The 18,181-nt window shown below is 42.8% G+C and overlaps 1 protein-coding gene across 3 annotated transcripts in view; it reads left to right on the top strand.

Moving 5' to 3' along the window:
• DNM3 (dynamin 3) overlaps positions 1 to 18,181 on the top strand; it is a 2,680,418-nt gene that overhangs the window by 1,047,764 nt on the left and 1,614,473 nt on the right. For all 3 annotated transcript variants that reach the window (XM_044085220.1, XM_044085219.1, XM_044085218.1), the window contains exon 13: positions 13,075 to 13,126. In XM_044085220.1, the coding sequence (XP_043941155.1) occupies positions 13,075 to 13,126 (52 nt within the window). The remainder of the gene's footprint in view (positions 1 to 13,074; positions 13,127 to 18,181) is intronic.

Here is an 18,181-nt window from a genome sequence, read left to right as displayed (position 1 = left end):
ACTGCTTATCAACCCATCAAGAACTCGTGTTATGTGATTTGGTTCAGCTCAGAAGATGTCAGCCTTTCCCTCTCTTTCACTCACACCTAGGCAGAGTAATATGCTGCAGAACATCACCAAATGCAGTTTACAAGGGGTCACTCTTGACCCTACTTTATCATTTACAAAAAACACTGACAATGTCCCTCAAAAGGTCCTAACTTAGCTTATTTTACAAACCGTCATATGCAAGGATATGTAAGGAAGCACGACCACACAGTACAAAGTTCAGAAGTTTATCAGCACTTTTGTCCACAGCACTTGTAGGACTTCATCAGAAGTGCTGTGGATGAAAGTGCTAAACGTGAATACATTTCTGGGTTTTGTACTGTATGGCTGTGGTTCCTTGTGTAGATTCTCCTGGTGATTGATTTTTCAATCTGCAGTACTGATTTCTTGCTTTGTAAACTTGTTGTTTCCCATTTTCTAGGAAATTCATAGCCAGGAATATCCTTTCCCAAAAAACAGAGTGCCACTTACCATTACTAACCCTTCACTCAACACAACTTCAAATAACCAAAAATAAAATGTTCAGGTTTGCCCTCCTAACAGACACATGCACACGTCATTGTGACTTTATAATGGAATAAACTGATTCCTATTCTCAGATAGCGCTTCCTGTCTTCTAATCTCCAGTCTATTTAAAATGAATAAATATGCATGTTGCCCCACCTTGAGAAGAAAGCAGCCATTGAAAGAATCTACATATTCCTTAAGGTAATAGCAGGAAGACAACATGACGGTAACCATTTGAAATATTGACACCAGCTAGAGTGAGTCCCCAAACGGGGAGAATGAATGGCTGAAAGATAGGATTTACATATACTAAGTCCAAGACACCATTTCTTGGAACATTCCCTTTTCTGTGAGTTATGGCAATCTCAGAGTTGGTATATAAAAGTTTGGGAGGGGGGTGCAGAGGGGGCTTGCCCTTCCCTGCAAAAAGAAGTTTTAAAGAGAAGAGCAATTTTCGGGATTGACTCTTTTCCTGTGTTTTCAGTCTTTTTTCCTACGTTTTGGCACTCAGCATTTCGAGTGCCGATATTTCAATAGGGAGCCTAACATGACCCTTGCCCACCCACATTTTAAAACGCAGGAGAAAAAGCATTTTCCATGTCAGGTCCTACTACTTGGAGTAAGCTTGCCACAGACTTCAGATCACCATAAACATTGATTGAGTTCAAAAAAGCACTAAGACGTCACCTAAATAACAAATCCAGGTGCAAGTGTTTTAAAAACAATTGCTTATAAATAACTAGCCGCACGTCTCCATTACTGCTTGCAATTAGTACTTAAAAGTAATCCAGGGAATATCAAATTGTAATCTCTTGTATGTATTGTACACAGTATGCTATCATCTATTATACAGACTATTATGTTTAACTTTATCTGTTCTATAGTTACTGCATCGCATGTATATGTCTGTTCTTATCACCTTCACAGAAATTTAAAGTTACTGTAGTGTGTGCATGAATATGCTCTTTAGAAACCTGTTTTTTACTTCATTTTGTGTAAAGTGCTCTCTGATTCCAGGTCATGGCTGAAAAGGGTCAGTTGGGCACTCACTTACCTCGCTAAGAAGTAGCAAACAAATAAATGCATAAAATAAAAGACTTTTTAGTTTGAAGGGGTTCTGATAGTGGATTCTTAGGGCACAGAGAAGGCTGTTATTTTCAGTATATGAGCAAGCAGGAAGCAGGATTTAAGACTCATTAGCTTGAGTGTTAGTCAGAAGGCAGGGAATGTTTGGACAAGGAGACAGATGAAACTGCAGATTTTGTCTAGGGCAGTGTGGAACATGTTGTTCTTGTGAGCTGGGTTCAGGGAAGCAGTTAGGGGGTACTCTAATCTCGAAATCAGAATCCCTAGCCCATGCTCTAGTCTGGTTTCCATAATGTGCAGATATGGAAGTTTGTAGAAGTTTATAGTAGTAACCATTAAGCTGTTTCTCCATCTCTTGTAGCCTTTCTTTTTTTATGTTTTCCCTTTTTAATGGGTGTTAAAAACATGCATGTATTTTTTTTCTGTTTAATTTATTTTAGGAGATTCTTATAACTGGATCTGCAAAAAGATATAGAAACAGTTGTTTACCTTTGCTGAAATGAACAAATAAAATTTTTGATGGCAGAAATGTGGCCCACATAGTTAACTTGTAGCTCTGTCTCTTAGATTAGGGTTTTGTCATAACTTGATCTAATCACATACATTCTACCATCCGTTATTAAAGTGCCTTGTGTTTGCTGCATGCATTTATTTTAACTACCCCCATTTTGTAGACATGCAAGCATGATGCCGGTGCAGTTTAGTGTGTTCCTAGCTTACAGTCTTTCTGTATGAAAACATGTATTTTATTTACACTTTGTTGACTGGTTAGTCCCACTATGCCAGTGTCCTCATTTCAGGGGAGATCCAAGGTAGTATTCATACTAACTAGGGAACATTTGGTACTAGCACTTTCTCCTACTTTTTTTTTTTTTTTTTTTTTTTTTTTTTATAAGTGCCATGGGAGTTTTACATCCGAATGAGCAACCACCAACTCAAGCTGATGGGACCTTGTTTAATGTCGCATCTGCAGGACGTCACACCTTTATGCTGCAGTGTAGTATCATTGTTTGTAATTAATCCAAGCACCTGGTGTGAGAATAGAACCCCAGCCTTCTGATCTTCTGGCACCAAATGTGTTTTACTACCGACTGAATCAGTGATGCTACAGTTCCCTTCGCTTCTATACCAAAACTTCATATGTACACTTTTTGAACATTGGGGAGGGGGGAGTGGCAGAATAGTTTATGCATTTTTAAGTTTATATTTTACTGAACATCCCCAGTATGTAGTTTCAGTTCTTATCCCCATCCCAATGGCCCTGAATCAAACCACTTTCCTTGTACAATCTATTGTCCTTGCAGAGATAAGCAATGCACCCCTGTTTCTGCAGAGTGGGGACACTGTGGATAAGAAATGATCACTTACAACATGAAGAGATGAGTGTGGTTTTATTGTAATACTTAATGTCCTGTCGTCATTGAGTTCAGCAGTGCCATGAGCTGGTAAATCCGGACTTGTCCTACTCTGATATCTGATAGCACCTTCGACATAACATGCTACTGTGTGCTATCCTGGCTACTTCTCCCTGGCATCTGCTGAAAGGGCATGCCACAACTCCCTCTGGGATGAGAAAGCTGGCAGTTGCCAGCACAACCCTCACCCCACAGCTAGTTACCACCTATAGCTGAGCCATTTCTCAAGTTTGGATTGCATGTGACTTCAACAGGAAGTATCCTAGTGAACCACTGAGCTTTGGAAACTTTTATGGTCTTAAAGAAAGGCAGCAGTGTCCTGGAGGATGTCATCTTTTATAAAATGGGAAGTATGAGAAGAAAATGTCACATGAGGTCAGTGGCTGAGTCACATGAGGTCAGTGGCTGAGCATCATATATTCTTGAGTAGTCAGTGTGGTGTCGCTGGAGAAGCATTCAGTGGCGATGTCTTTCGACAAACGAATGTAGACCCTCTAAAGTAGCCCTTCCATCCCTGTCTTCCTTCCTCCCGTCTTTCTTTCTTTTGCATTTCCTTTCTACAGCATAGGTTCATAGGTTTATACTAGGCTATCTGCCCGAGGGCATTTATAGGCCTAGCCCATAGTTTTTTGTGGCTTACGCCACCCCTTAGTTTGGAGAAACTATGCCCATTATTTAGCTGTGCCTCTGTCGAGCAGTGACACTGAGGTAACCCCTGGGGTGTATCTGCGATCTCCCATCCATTGGTCAAGATTCCTCTTGAACAAGGCCAGTGAGGTGCTCTGCCTCACATAAACCGGGATTTTGTTCCACAGCATAGGGAGTCTTTGAGTGATGAATCTATCCCTCCAGCACGTCCTATTAATAACTGTGTCGAGGTTTAAGTCACCCGCCCTTGTGGCTCTGAGGGATCTAGATTTTTTGAGATGAAGCATATTCATCAAATCTGGGTTTGACATGGCCTTGTATGTCAGGCATAGGTCACCTCTGAGCAAGCGGTACGCAACTGAATATAACTGGAGTTCTTTCAGTCGTGCAGCATAAGAAAGATTTTTGAGACCCTTTATCCTTTTGGTGAGGAACTTTTGTGGCCTCTCCAGCTGCTGCAAGTGTCGGGTCAGATACATTCTGAATGGGGCATTGTACTCGATCATTGGTCTGATGAGTGATGAGTATAGTGAGACTATGACTTCCCTTGATCTAGATGTGAATCCTTTCATGATAAGGTGGGCAATGTAGAAGGTCTTCCTAACTACTTTAGCAATATGAGTGTCGAATGAAAGGCTACTGTCAACCTGGGTTCCCAGGTCCCTAATAACTTCTTCTGTGTTCAGGGGATTGCCACCTATATGGTAGCTAGGGGTAACCTTATTTTTCCCAAAGGGTATGACTATGCATTTCTTGGCATTTAACTTGAGGCCATGGCTCTGGCACCAGTTATCCGTTTCTGTGAGACCCTTCTGAAGGATGTCTGTGTCGGATGTGTTCTCAACTACGGCGCCCAGTTTGCAGTCATCTGCGAACTTTGTCAGCCATAACCCTCCTGTGTTTGCTTGTACTTCAGAAAAGTAGATGCCAAACAAGAGTGGGCCCAGGACTGAGCCCTGTGGGACACCACTTGTGACAGGCTTAGAGTCTGACATGGCGCCAGCAACTCTGACCCTGTGGGTTCTGTCACTCAGCCAGTTTGCAACCCATCTTGTAATGTATGGGTTTACATTTAAGTTGATGAGTTTTTCAATGATACCCGAGTGGGGTATTGTATCGAAGGCCTTCGCCAGGTCGAGGTAGGCTGTATGGACTGCCTTTCCCTCGTCAATGGCCTTGGTGACTGTTTCGAAAAAGTCAACCAAGTTTAAAAGGCATGATCTGCCTTTGACAAAGCCAAACTGGGTTGGATCCAAAGTCTGCAAATTCCCTATGTCTTTATTTATGAGATCCATTATGATCCTTTCCATGGCTTTGCAGATCAGGCTTGTCAAGCTAATGGGACGGTAATTTCCAGGGTCAGTGGAGGCACCGCCTTTGTGGAGTGGGACCACAGTCGCTGTGCGCCACTCCTGGGTACGTATCCGGAGGTGAGACTAAGATTAAACAGCTGTCCTAACTGTGGGTTTAATTCCTCGTTGAGTTCATGGAGCACACAACCGGGGACACCATCAGGTCCCATGGATGCTGTGTTCTTTGCCTTGGAGAGAGCAGTTCTCACCTGAGCATTGGAGATGTTTGGGGGGCTACAATCATTTGGTATAGATATCTCTTCTTTAGGCGGGGAGGGTGGGGAGAAGTTTGCACTGAACCTGTCAGCCAGTATGTTGGCAATGTCTGTAGGATCAGTAATCTTCACATCATTTTGAACTAATTCTGAACATATCTGGGAGTTTCCTCCTAGGTTTCTGACATAGCTAAAGAATGCTTTATGGTTGTCTTTAGAGTCCTTAGCTATTTTTCTCAAAATTAGCTTTGGATGATTTTATGAGAGCTCTTAGCTTTTTACTTATAGTGATCAGCGGTGTCTTACCTTTTAAGGATTTTGCTCTATCTTGTAGTAGCTTTCTCCTTTTATTGTAGAGTTTGTTTATGGCTGGGGTCCACCAGACTGGACGCTTGCCTTTGGTACAAAGAGTCTTTGTTTTGCTTGGGATTGCCTGATCCATGCAGCCCTGCAGGTGCTGGTAGAAGGCATTTGTAAGTGATTCAGCGGTTTGAGTAATGTTAACCGCCGGCTCAGGGGCCTTAAAGGAGACCACACTAGTCTTTAGAAGTGTGAAGTCGGCTTTCGAGAAGTTCTTTACTGTGGTCTTTTTCATTTCGGGCGGGGGCGGGATGAGGACCTCCAGCGAGATTAGTTTGTGATCAGATCTCACCAGTGAGGGGTATACTTCTGGCGTTGAACATTGTGCTCCCATGTTCGTGATGATGAGATCAAGTATGTTCTCTCCTCTTGTGGGGATGGTGACTAGTTGTTCCATGGCATTTGAGTTTATGAATTCCAGGAACTTTTGGGCTAGAGTGTTTGGGCTTGAGTAGTGTTCCCAGTCTATATTAGGGTAGTTGAAGTCACCTAGTATGATGGTGTTCGGAGATACATTTATCCCCTCCAGTGTTTTCAGGAAGGCCATGTGAGGTTCCTGAGTTTGCGAGGGTGGCCTGTAACATGCTACAAATTGCAGAGCAGTCTTGCCTATGGTTAATTGCACCTGGATGGTTTCCGATGCATCGTGCGTTACCACCAATCTTGAGGTGTGGGTGTCCTTGATGAATATGGATACCCCTCCTCCTTTCTTGGTATTGTCCGGGTTTTGTGGCCGGAACGCATGATATGAGGTAAAACCTGATAGTGCTGGGGTGCTCTCAGGAGCCTTGAACCAGGTTTCTGTCACAGCACAGACATCGATGTTCTCCATACTGAGAAGGGCCTCGAGTGCGTGCATCTTGAGGTTGAGACTTCTGGCATTGAGCAGCATTACCCTTAGTTTTTTTCTTTGTTTTGTTCTAGGGTGGTAGGTTTAGAATTTGAGCCTTGCCTAAAAAAGGAACTATGGGGGTGGCAAGAGCCTTTACCAAAATCCGGAATCCCAGGGGTGACAAGTGCAAGCCGTCCCTTGCGAAGCAGCGTGGCTTGTCCAGCATGTCATCCCAGGCAGACAGACATTGGATCCCCTTTGAATGACACCAGAGTTTAAGCCAATTGTTAAAGCTGATCATCTTATCTCTGTATTGTGGCATCATTCTTGGTGAAGGTAGGATACTGCTCAAGGTCAGGGTCATACCAGCCTGGGCTACATAATCAGAGAGCTCCTCTATGTCTCTTTTCATGTAGTCCAGGCAGGTACGTCTCAGGTCGTTTACACCAGCGTGGACAATGATTGAGTCGTACTTGTACCTGCTGTTGAGAGACCTGAGTGCATGCGTTATGTGGCGGATTCTAGCACCCGACAGGCAGCTTACTGTGACCTTCTCCTTACTCAGTCTGGTGAGCGGGACGTCAGTGTGTCTGACTATGGAGTCACCAATGACTAGTGTGTCTGGCATAGTGTTTGGCCTTAAGGGCTGTGACTGCTTGACACTCTGACTGTGTGGTCTATGTGATGCAGGTGTTGTGTTCTGAATGTCATCAGGTTGCCTTTATGAAGTTTTTTGACTCACACATCACTGAGCCCAGTTGGTAAACACAAACTTTCTGTTTGTTCTACTGCCGATATGCTATATCGCCCTTAAAGATAGCCTATTAAATGTCAGTCAGTCTGAACGTTTGTCATTTGTGCATATCCCAAGTGTAAATACAGAAAGTTAATGGCATATCAGAAGATCTGTAATTACTTTACATGCATAAATTGCATGTACATGTAGTGTTGCCCCTCGTTTTTCTGAAAATCTTTCCTTTGTCTTGGGAATTTTTCTCCTTGGTGCTAGTTTTTTTTTTTTTTTTTGCAAGAAAGGCTTGAGGGTGGTAATATTTGCCCCTCATTTTATGGGACATTTCTACAGGATGAACTGTGTGCTGAGTCAGTAACCACTGGAATTCTGGTACCTGCAGTATAAGTTTCCTATTCCTTTAGTGTAATTCTCACTAGATTTACAGGTTTGCTGGCATCAACCCCAAGGTAGTACACTGTTTGTGACCGTACCACTTACTGCTGGGGGGAGTAGTAAACATTGACCTTTGACCTATTCTTTGCATGCTTCTTCTAATAGCATTAGGGAGGAGCCCATGTGTTTTTTATGTCATACTTAGGATGTGTTCTGGGAGCGGCCACGTGCTGGATGAGACTCATGAATCTGTATTGAAACTCCACTCCCTACACACCCTTCTCACCCTGGAGGACATCGACGTCTGTATAGTGACTGAGACATGGTTTAAAATACTGGACAGCACACTGGCTGTGCAGTGCTATTACGCCTTCCACAAGTTTAGACCAGCTACTACACAGGAGGGGGAAAAGGTGAAGGTGTATCAGTCTACATCCAGAAGACACTCACGCCAAGGCTGGTAAAGCAGTACAATACATTAGAGCTTCTTCATGTCCAAATAACCATCAGAAAGGTCCGGTACCATATATTAGCTAGCTATAGAACTCCATCTATGACAAAAGAAAACCACAACGCCTATCTACGGGAACTAGAATCACCCAGCAATAAGTCCAATACCATTTTCCTAGGTGATCTAAACTATCCAAGTACAGACTGGGAAACCTACACCACCACTAGTGCACAAGTACAGAAACTCTTGGACTTTGTCAACACAAATGCCCTAGAACAGTTAGTCAGAGTACCCACTAGGAGGCATAACATATTGGATCATGTCCTTGCTAATATGGGAGCATCTTGCACCATCCCTTCTGTATCTTGTCACATGTTAGTTCTGACCATAAAGCAGTTTCCTTTGAAGTAGAATTGAAACCAGAGATCCATTCTACACAATGTACTTTTAGAAATTTCTTTAACACAAACTACCTACCTGTAAGTGATACATTGGTAAGGTTCAAATCCCCACCAGTCCCAGTTAACTCCACTGAAAACACAGAAACATACACCACCACACTGTACCAACATGTTAGCAGCTGCATAGATACAGCTGTTCCCCATAAGAACAAGTGCAGGGCAAGCCCCAGATAGCAACCCACATGGTGGAACCATAATATCAACAAGCTTTATAATAAAAGGGAAAGAATTATGACCAAAAGTAAGAAGAGTTACTCCCAGAATGTTAGAGCCCTTATCAAAATAAGCAAACAACTCAGGAGCGTAATAAAATCCACCAGAGTCAGGTGTGAGGCTAAAAACCCTTGTCACTGAAATAAACAACTCAGGAGCGTAATAAAATCCACCAGAGCCAGGTGTGAGGCTGAAATGGCAATCCAAGCCATAGACAATCACAAGACCTTTTTTAGTTATGTTAGTAATCTCAAAAACACAATGCAGCAATGCGCTAAGTTGATTGTGAATGATGTACCTCCACTGAGGCTGAAGATATAGTGAACCTATTGGCCAATAAATTTAGCTGTAATTTTACCTCTTTCTGTCTTCCGTCTGTCCTCAAGATACACCTGAAATTGGGTCGCCTCCAACTATCACACAAAACCAAGTCCTAAAAGTGCTATCAAAAGCTAAAAATACTGCATCAGTTGGTCCTGACAATATCCATGGATGCATCTTAAATAGCATGAAGCATGATTTAGCCACACACCTAGAAACGCTGTTCAATTTCAGCCTCCATACATGTTTTCTGCCAAGTGAATGGAGAACAGCTACAGTCATTCCTCTGCATGAGGAATGACCTTCCACAGACCCAGGCAATTGCAGACCCGTATGTCTGACCAGCCTCATATTCAAAGCCATGGAAAGACTTATCATGGAGCTAATCAATCAAAACATAGGGAACTTCCAAAAATTGGACCAGTCTCAGTTTGAATTTATCAAGAGCAAGTCATGCTTACTCGACCTGGTGGATCTTTTTGAAAAGGTCACCAAACCAATGGATGAAGCCAAAACAGTACAGACTGCATAGCTCAACCAGCCAAAGCTTTGTACATAATTTCCCCACTCAAACATAGCAGAAAATCTGAATAAACTGAGAATAACCCCCTGGGTTACTGGCTGTATGACCCAGTAGCTCACATATAGGATGCAGATAACCAAAGTAGAGGACGTTACCTCCACAAAGAGATCACTCACTGGTGGCGTACCCTAGGGTTCTCTGTTAGGATCTCTCCTGTTTGGTATCTACTTTTTTGAAGTAAAAGCCAATACCAAAGGACTCTGTCTGACAAAGTTTGTAGATGACTGCAAACTAGGAGAATTCATTGAATCTCAAAATGACTTGGCCATCCTGCATGAAGATCCCAAATAAATAACTGGTGCCAAAGTCATTCACTGAAACTAACTGGCCAAAAAATGCAATTTTCTATCCTTTGGGAAGTCATTTACCCCATGGAACTACCACAATGAGAATACACCCCTAAGACTTAACTCAGTTGATTGTGATTTGGGAACTTATGTGGACAGTTACCTACTTTTGACTAACATGTGTCTACTATTTTAAAAGCCTTCCTATATTGCACAGCTTATAAAAACACCGATTGTGCCTAGATATAGGGACGTCATTGTCCCCCGTTACTTAGCTCTCATTAGGTCAGTCATTGGATATAATGTCCCCTTTGGCATGTATTGGCTCCAGACACATGTAACAATGGGAACGCCCACAGAGGTACCTTACTAAAAGGATACAAGGCCTAAACAACATCTTCTAGATGAACCAACTCAAAGCCCTGTTGGTATGTTTGATATCCTATACATTATTAAGATTTGACCTGTGTCTGGCATACAAGGCATCCTCTGACCAATTACTGATGGATTTACAGCACATGAGCAAGTCAAATGGAACCAGAAATACTCAGTTTAGGGATCTAAGCCTCTTCTGTAACATCAACAGAACAGTTTGGAGGGATAGGTACATCTCACATAGGATACTGCTGCTCTGGAACAGACTTCCCATCCACATAAAACATAGTTCATCCTGTCCATATTAGAGCACAACTTAGCTCTATGGGTGGAAACTGAAAATGTACCTCAGAACTGCCCCCTGTACTACTAATGGACAGAGGTAGCTCTTAAATGGTTTGTCCCATGCGTGGGTCCCCTCAAGTTATCTATGGTGTGATCCAGGTTATTCTCATTAAGGCCAATCTCTAACCAAATGGCATAAGTTAATTTGAGCACAAAAAGAGAAATTGGCCAGGCTTAAAATGTCCCACAAGGACAGCTCGCCTAGTACTTACCCATGAACCTATGAATAGCTCCACCTACCAGACTGGATAACTTGTGCCTCACTGACTGATAGGTCAAGCAAACCCAGCTTCCAAGAAGAAATTAGAGCCAGTGTGCCTGTTGGAGATGAGTGGTGTAACCCAGACATGTAAAATTATGAGGACAAAGAAGAGCCCCACCATGTACTGTTATGATGAGTGTATCATTCACCTGTATATTCACCCATATTCCTGTCATTGCTACAGATTCTGTGCCGAGGACAAAGACGAGCCCCACCATGTACTGTTATGATGAGTGTATCATTCACCTGTATATTTGCCCGTACGCCTGTCATTGCTAGAGGTTCTGTGCCGAGGACAAAGACGAGCTCCACCATGTACTGTTATGATGAGTGTATCATTCACCTGTATATTCACCCTTACTCCTGTCATTGCTAGAGATTCTGAGCCGAGGACAAAGACGAGCCCCACCATGTACTGTTATGATGAGTGTGTCATTCACCTGTACATTCGCCTGTACTCCTGTCATTGCTAGGGGTTCTGTGCCGAGGACAAAGACGAGCTCCACCATGTACTGTTATGATGAGTGTATCATTCACCTGTATATTCGCCCGTACTCCTGTCATTGCTAGACATTCTGTGCCGCCACTTCATTTTAAATGCACCTTTTATTAGAATTTCCTTTTCCTTTTACTTGGGTAGCCACAGTGGTGCAGCAGTGAGCAGTATCGACTCACAGCAAGAGGTTCTCTGGATTGATTCTAGGCTGGGGTGCCTTCTATGTGTAGTCTGCATGTCCTCCCTGTGGTCGTGTGAGCTTCCTCTGATTGCTCCGGTTTCCTCCCACATTCCAAAGCCATGCAGTAGGTAGATTGGACACTCTAAATTGGCCATAGGTGTGAGTGTGTGTGTGCAAGTGAGTAGTACAGATGAACTACTACAGCAGGGTTAGACACTCAGCAGTGTAAACCATGGATCAAGATGATTGCCACTGTTGAAGTGACACAGCAACCCCATGTGCAAAATGGGAAATGCGGTTGTGAATGGATGGATGGATGGATGGATGGATGGATGGATGGATGGATGGATGGATTAGAATATACTTTTTCTTTTATTTGTGGTAAAAGCAGGAGGAATGATCACAGACCGCATACTATCATTTCTGCATGTAGGAGCTCAAAAAATGCCCTCATAACATCGTACCCATCAAAGTAAGAAGGTCACCATGGTTTTTAAGCACATGCTTTTTCTTTGGGCACAGCCCCAAAATTCTTTATGCAGATGACTTTATCCCCTTCATCTCCAAAGTTAACATAATCAGCTACAAAGTCTATAACCCAGTGTCAAAATGGCAAACCGCGAGCACAGCAGCTTCTTTCAGGGAAGTGACACTTCATCCATTTACATATCTTAGCCATCAGCCTCCATCTGTGTACTCTGACAGTCTTTAGGCTGAAAATGTGAGCACACAGATAGAATGGCAAAACAGGATTCTGGTCACATAATCCATTTGATTGTGTATTTAGTCCCCTCCACCACCACTACCCCTATCACCCCTTCAGTATTGCTAGGATGAAGTTTGCCTGTTCCATTTGGGATCTCATAGGGCCTGCTTTCCTGACTCTTAACTTTTAGCAGGGAGTCCAGGATATCCCAATGTGTAGCAGTTCCTGAGATACTTTATTCAGTTTCTTATTAAACCACTCGCCAGCATCACCTCTCCACTGATTAGCATCTCCCTTACTTCATTTACTGTACCTCTCTGTACTACCGTTTCCCAGGCTACTATCATCCAACTCATTCCTGTGGTCCTTCAGTGTTATTTGGCTCAGGTATTGTGTTATCTTTAAGTAACTTTGTTGTCTGAATACTGGTGAAAACAATGCAGTTGCATGAGCAATATATAAATTCTGTTCTTATGAGTAGAATTTTTAATCATTGGTGATAGCAGTGGACCTGTAGTGGGTGACTATCACAGTAAACAGGTCTTGCTGACAGTGGTCATGATGATGATGGCATCGTCAGTGCGATAATACTTCTTTTGTTGCTTTTATTATTTTCAGTAATTTTGTCCTTTTTTAAATACACATTTCTGGCATACCAGTACTTTTGAAAGCTAATTGGAACTATTGTAAAAAACAGAAAGATTTAAAATTGTTTTCAGGGCATTAAAGTGGACCCTGAATCAGAAATATGAACTGTCATCCGTGTAAATGAGAACTCACCCCTTTTACTTTCCTTTTCTGCAGTGCGCAGCAACGAAGCAGCCAACTTCGTAAGAACAGTACTGCAGGAAACCAGGTAAATATTAAAGCCATGAATAATTAATCTGTTCAAAATTGCTTTCATGACCTCAGTTTATGTATTAGGTACTTCTGAGTGTAGTGTCGCATCAAAATTTTGTTTGCAATACTGCAGGTGTTCCACTCCGCACTGTTTTGTATAATGGTGAGTGCAAGTATTGAAAACTTTCTAGTGTAGCATTGGTTTGTGTCCTCAAAACATTGCAAAATGGACTTCATGTTCAAACAACATCATAAAATGACATTTTAAGCTTTATTTCTTATCAGAATTAATATAGAATGTAGCAATTCATGTACGTAATGAAGAAAATACATTTTGGAAATGCTGCAACATATTCATGTAACTGGTACTTTTAAGCCATGCTTGGTCAACATTATCATGTAACTGGTATTTTTAAGCCATGCTTAGTCAACATTATCATGTAACTGGTACTTTTAAGCCATGCTTAGTCAACATTATCATGTAATTGGTACTTTTAAGCCATGCTTAGTCAACATATTCATGTAACTTTTCCCCTGGAACTCAGTCAGGTAGCTGTACAAGGAACAAACCTGCTGAGACTAGCTGCATCGGTGTCAAAGTTTTGCACGATTTCGCAGGATTTTGCACGAGTCAGTTCACAGTCTGATTTCCACATGAGTGTTGGCCAAGAGCTGTAGAAACAAACCTGCTGAGGCTAGCTGCATTGCTGTCAATGTTGCAGGATTTTGCACAAGTCAGTTCACAGTCTGATTTCCACACGAGTGTCGGCCAACAGCTGTAGAAACTGGGTGTGGAACTATAGCTGCATGTAACGTATGTATGTTTTCCTTTATTAGAAATTGACTCTGAAATTTCATAAACTTAGATCTTTACTCAGCTGCTTATCTCTTGTTGTCAGTCATCCCTTTAGAATACATAATACTCCGTAATGTTTTCTTTGTTCTGGGGTCTGTAGCATCTGTAGCTGAACAGTAGCTATATCTGCATACTGTGCTGGGAATAATTTGTAGTAATCCCACTGCTATGAGAGTAACATTTAATCTGTAGTAATCCCCTGCTGTCAGAGTAACGTTTAATAATCTGTAGTAATCCCTTTATCTCTGAGTAACATTTAATAATCTGTAATAATCCCCTGCTGTATGAGTAACATTTAATAATCTGGTGTAATCCTCTGATGTGAGAGTAATGTTTAATAATGTGTAGTAATCCCCTGCAGGTTGTGCAGTGTTTAATAATAATGTTTAAAATGCAATAATAATAATGTAGTAAGCCCCTGCTGTGAGAGTAACGTTTAATAATCTATAGTAATCCCCTACTCTAAGAGTAATGTATAATAATCTGTGTAGACTTCAGCATTGCTCTTTGGTGTTGCCACTTCCCCACTTTGTGCTGATGATGTTGCAGGTGGCCACAGAAAGGATCCGGAACACTGTCAAAAAAACCACTGCAAACAAAATAGACTTTTCAAGATGACTTCTCTGTAAAACAGAAAATACTGTTTTTCGAAGGTAGGCAAATACCTCTAGTGTCCCCAAGAAAGAGGCTTTGCCTCCTGTTCCACTGTACCTCAGGACAAGGACATAATTCTGACTGCTGTAATCTTAGTTGAGGAATCAGCTGTTCAGTCATTGTGCATTACCATCTTTCATAGAAAAGTACCCCCAGCACCACTGTAGAGGTGTTGCTGACCTTTGTGCTTCTACAGTTTGTGGTAGCTGCATTTTTCTTGATGCCAGCATAGAGAATAGTACTGAATGTACACCATGTGTTCATGACACATGTGGTGTTCTTTGTCTTGGCCAAGTCTCTGACATGTCGCTTATATGCTGTTTGTCTTAGAAGCATGTATCAGCTCTGGGACTGCCTGTAGTTCTGAAGAAAAGTGGTAACTGAGCCATCATGGATATTTGTTCAGCACAGTGTTGATCAGACTGACGTAAAGAGAAGACAACCTTGAAACATAACAGAACAGAACCAAAAACATAATAACTGCTTGCACTGACAAAGTGGTCAGCAACTTGGGTTCATACCTTCTACATTAATTTTTAAATTTTTGTTGTTCGGACATCATTGTTCAAATAATTTTAGTATGCTGAAGCCAGTTATGGATCCTAAGGGTGTCTCAGGGGCCCAGCCATCTCTACTTTTGTTTGTGGGGGCTTTCCTTGTATGACCTGCCCACTCCCCTCCCTCGCAGTGATGTGGCTAAGACCGAGGGATGGATGTGTAACGGGGATGTTCCAGCGTATGGCCTTGCCTCTGTGGCAGCTCAGCCAGGTCCACTTCCGTCTCTCTTTAGACCACTTTTCCTCCCAATGACTTCCCCAGCCTTCACCAGAGATTGTCACAGGAGATGCCCATGTCTCCACTTCCTCCTACTCCCACCACAGGATAAGTACACTCATCCTTCCCCACCTGTCCATCAGTCACTCGAGCTGCTAATGGACACTGTGTCACCTAGCCTGTAGTAATGGCTTTACCCCTCGACACCATCAGAGCAACTGAATCCAGTAATGATGTCCCGTGAATCTCAGCTAGGAATATCTATGTGTACTTTGACGCCTGTGTCCTCAGGGCACCAGTCTATGCAGGGGCACTTTGTTCTTGGCTTGACAGCTATACCCCACCAACCATTACTAGGGAAGCACTGCAGCAAGATGCCCCCACTTCCCACTCCTATCGTAAGACGCCTCCACTTCCTCCTCCCACAGTAAGATGCTCCCACTTCCTCCTCCACATGTGGTCTTGCTGATCATCATACACTGTCCTGTTGCTTCTTACAGAACAGTGGAATTCATTAACCAACGAGGAACAGATGCGAGACGTGATGTCAAATAGGAACTCCGATGAGTTGTGTGGAGATCGCAGTCCAAGCCTCACTCTTCCTACACTGAAAGTATAGCTGGTCTTAGTTATTTTCCATCAGTACACGGCCAGCTAAATTTTCAAGAAGTGCAGCTAGTTCCAGAGTCAGAATTAGGAAAAGGGTTTATTTAAGGATTTTTTTAATTCCAAGGAAAGAAAGGAAAACAGTGGAGACTCCTTTTGGGTCTTATCAAATCAAATTCACAAAACTAATGAATTCAAGACATCAGCTATGAAGTCTCTGTTATCATTTCTTGAGGGATGGGCATTCCTGGTGAGTATAGGCATGGAGAATGCTTACCTGTTTATTTCTATTAGTGAAGCCCAAAAGAGATTCCTGATTTTTTTTAGATAGGGAATTCCCATTTTCAGCTTACAGCTTTGCCTTTCAGCCTTTCTGTTGCACTCAGAAGTATTACAAAGTACGCAACTTTAATATTTGCACATCTACATCTGAAGAAAATACACATGCACCCTTAGTTAAATATGTGAAGATTCAAGCAGCCGCTGCAATGGCAGTCATTCAGCCTTCTAGTAAACAAAATTAGACACACAATCTAAAGAAATCAAAATTACAGCCTCCCATTCCGCCCCCATGGAAGAGCTTAACCATCTGGGGTGAGACTACAGATCATTGTAGAGGGTATGAACTGTTTCTCTGGAACAAGCCTGGAATTAATGATATTTTTCTCTCCTGGTGAGAGAAAGAGCAGAGGGGCATTGCTTCTTAGCCACATCTAATTGGATGGTATATGAAAGAATTTCTCCATTGATTTATCTGCCATCTCGCAAAGACCCTCTACAGTATAATTTGTACCACTGCTCGCCCCCTTGCTCTATTTTTGCTAAGATGTTGAACAAGCTATCTAGTGCATCTACCAAGAGAACACCACAGTAAACCTACTGCCCCTGCAACATCTGGGTCAAGCTAGTCAGTGTATCTACCAACAGGTGATTACAACAAGCATACTGACCCCTGCAACATCTGGGTCAGACTAGTCAGTGCATCGACTGCCCATGCAGTAAATGGGTCAAGCTAGTCAGTGTATCTACCAACAGGTAATTACAACAAGCCTACTGACCCCTGCAACATCTGGGTCAAGCTAGTCAGTGTATCTACTAACAGGTGATTACAACAAGCCTACTGACCCCTGCAACATCTGGGTCAAACTACTCAGTGTGTCTACCAACAGGTGATTACAACAAGCCTACTGACCCCTGCAACATCTGGGTCAAACTACTCAGTGTGTCTACCAACAGGTGATTACAACAAGCATACTGACCCCTGCAACATCTGGGTCAGACTAGTCAGTGCATCGACTGCCCATGCAGTAAATGGGTCAAGCTAGTCAGTGTATCTACCAACAGGTAATTACAACAAGCCTACTGACCCCTGCAACATCTGGGTCAAGCTAGTCAGTGTATCTACTAACAGGTGATTACAACAAGCCTACTGACCCCTGCAACATCTGGGTCAAACTACTCAGTGTGTCTGCCAACAGGTGATTACAACAAGCCTACTGACCCCTGCAACATCTGGGTCAAACTACTCAGTGTGTCTACCAACAGGTGATTACAACAAGCCTACTGACCCCTGCAACATCTGGGTCAAGCTTTTCAGTGTATCGACTGACCCCTGCAGTAAATGGATCAAACTGCTCAGTGTATCTACCACAAGAGGACTACAACAAACCTGCAGCAGGGGTACAAGACTGCTGATCACAGGCGCCTGCAGCAGGGGTACAAGACTGTGATCACAGGCGCCTGCAGCAGGGGTACAAGACTGCTGATCACAGGCGCCTGCAGCAGGGGTACAAGACTGCTGATCACAGGCGCCTGCAGCAGGGGTACAAGACTGCTGATCACAGGCGCCTGCAGCAGGGGTACAAGACTGCTGATCACAGGCACCTGCAGCAGGGGTACAAGACTGCTGATCACAGGAGACCCTGTGATCTGCTTCTCAGTAAGTACCTTGGGGTAAATTCTGCTGTTTTACTCCTGGAGAGAGAATCAGTAGAAGGACCTTGATTCCTGATTGGATGCAGTTGCAGTGAGACCAGCACTAGTCATAGCAAGGGAGTGGTCAGCAGATGAATTATTTGATAAATTCAGGACTCCCTCTATTGTTGTAATAAGTCACTATTTTAAGTAGTTAATAACATCAGATTGTTGACATAATCACTGGTCCGTGTTGACATGGGATCA

This window comes from Protopterus annectens, chromosome 10.part0 (genome assembly GCF_019279795.1).
Source record: "Protopterus annectens isolate FY-2018-M chromosome 10.part0, PAN1.0, whole genome shotgun sequence".
NCBI classification, from domain to species: domain Eukaryota; kingdom Metazoa; phylum Chordata; order Ceratodontiformes; family Protopteridae; genus Protopterus; species Protopterus annectens.
This window is presented reverse-complemented; position numbering and strand designations above follow the sequence as displayed.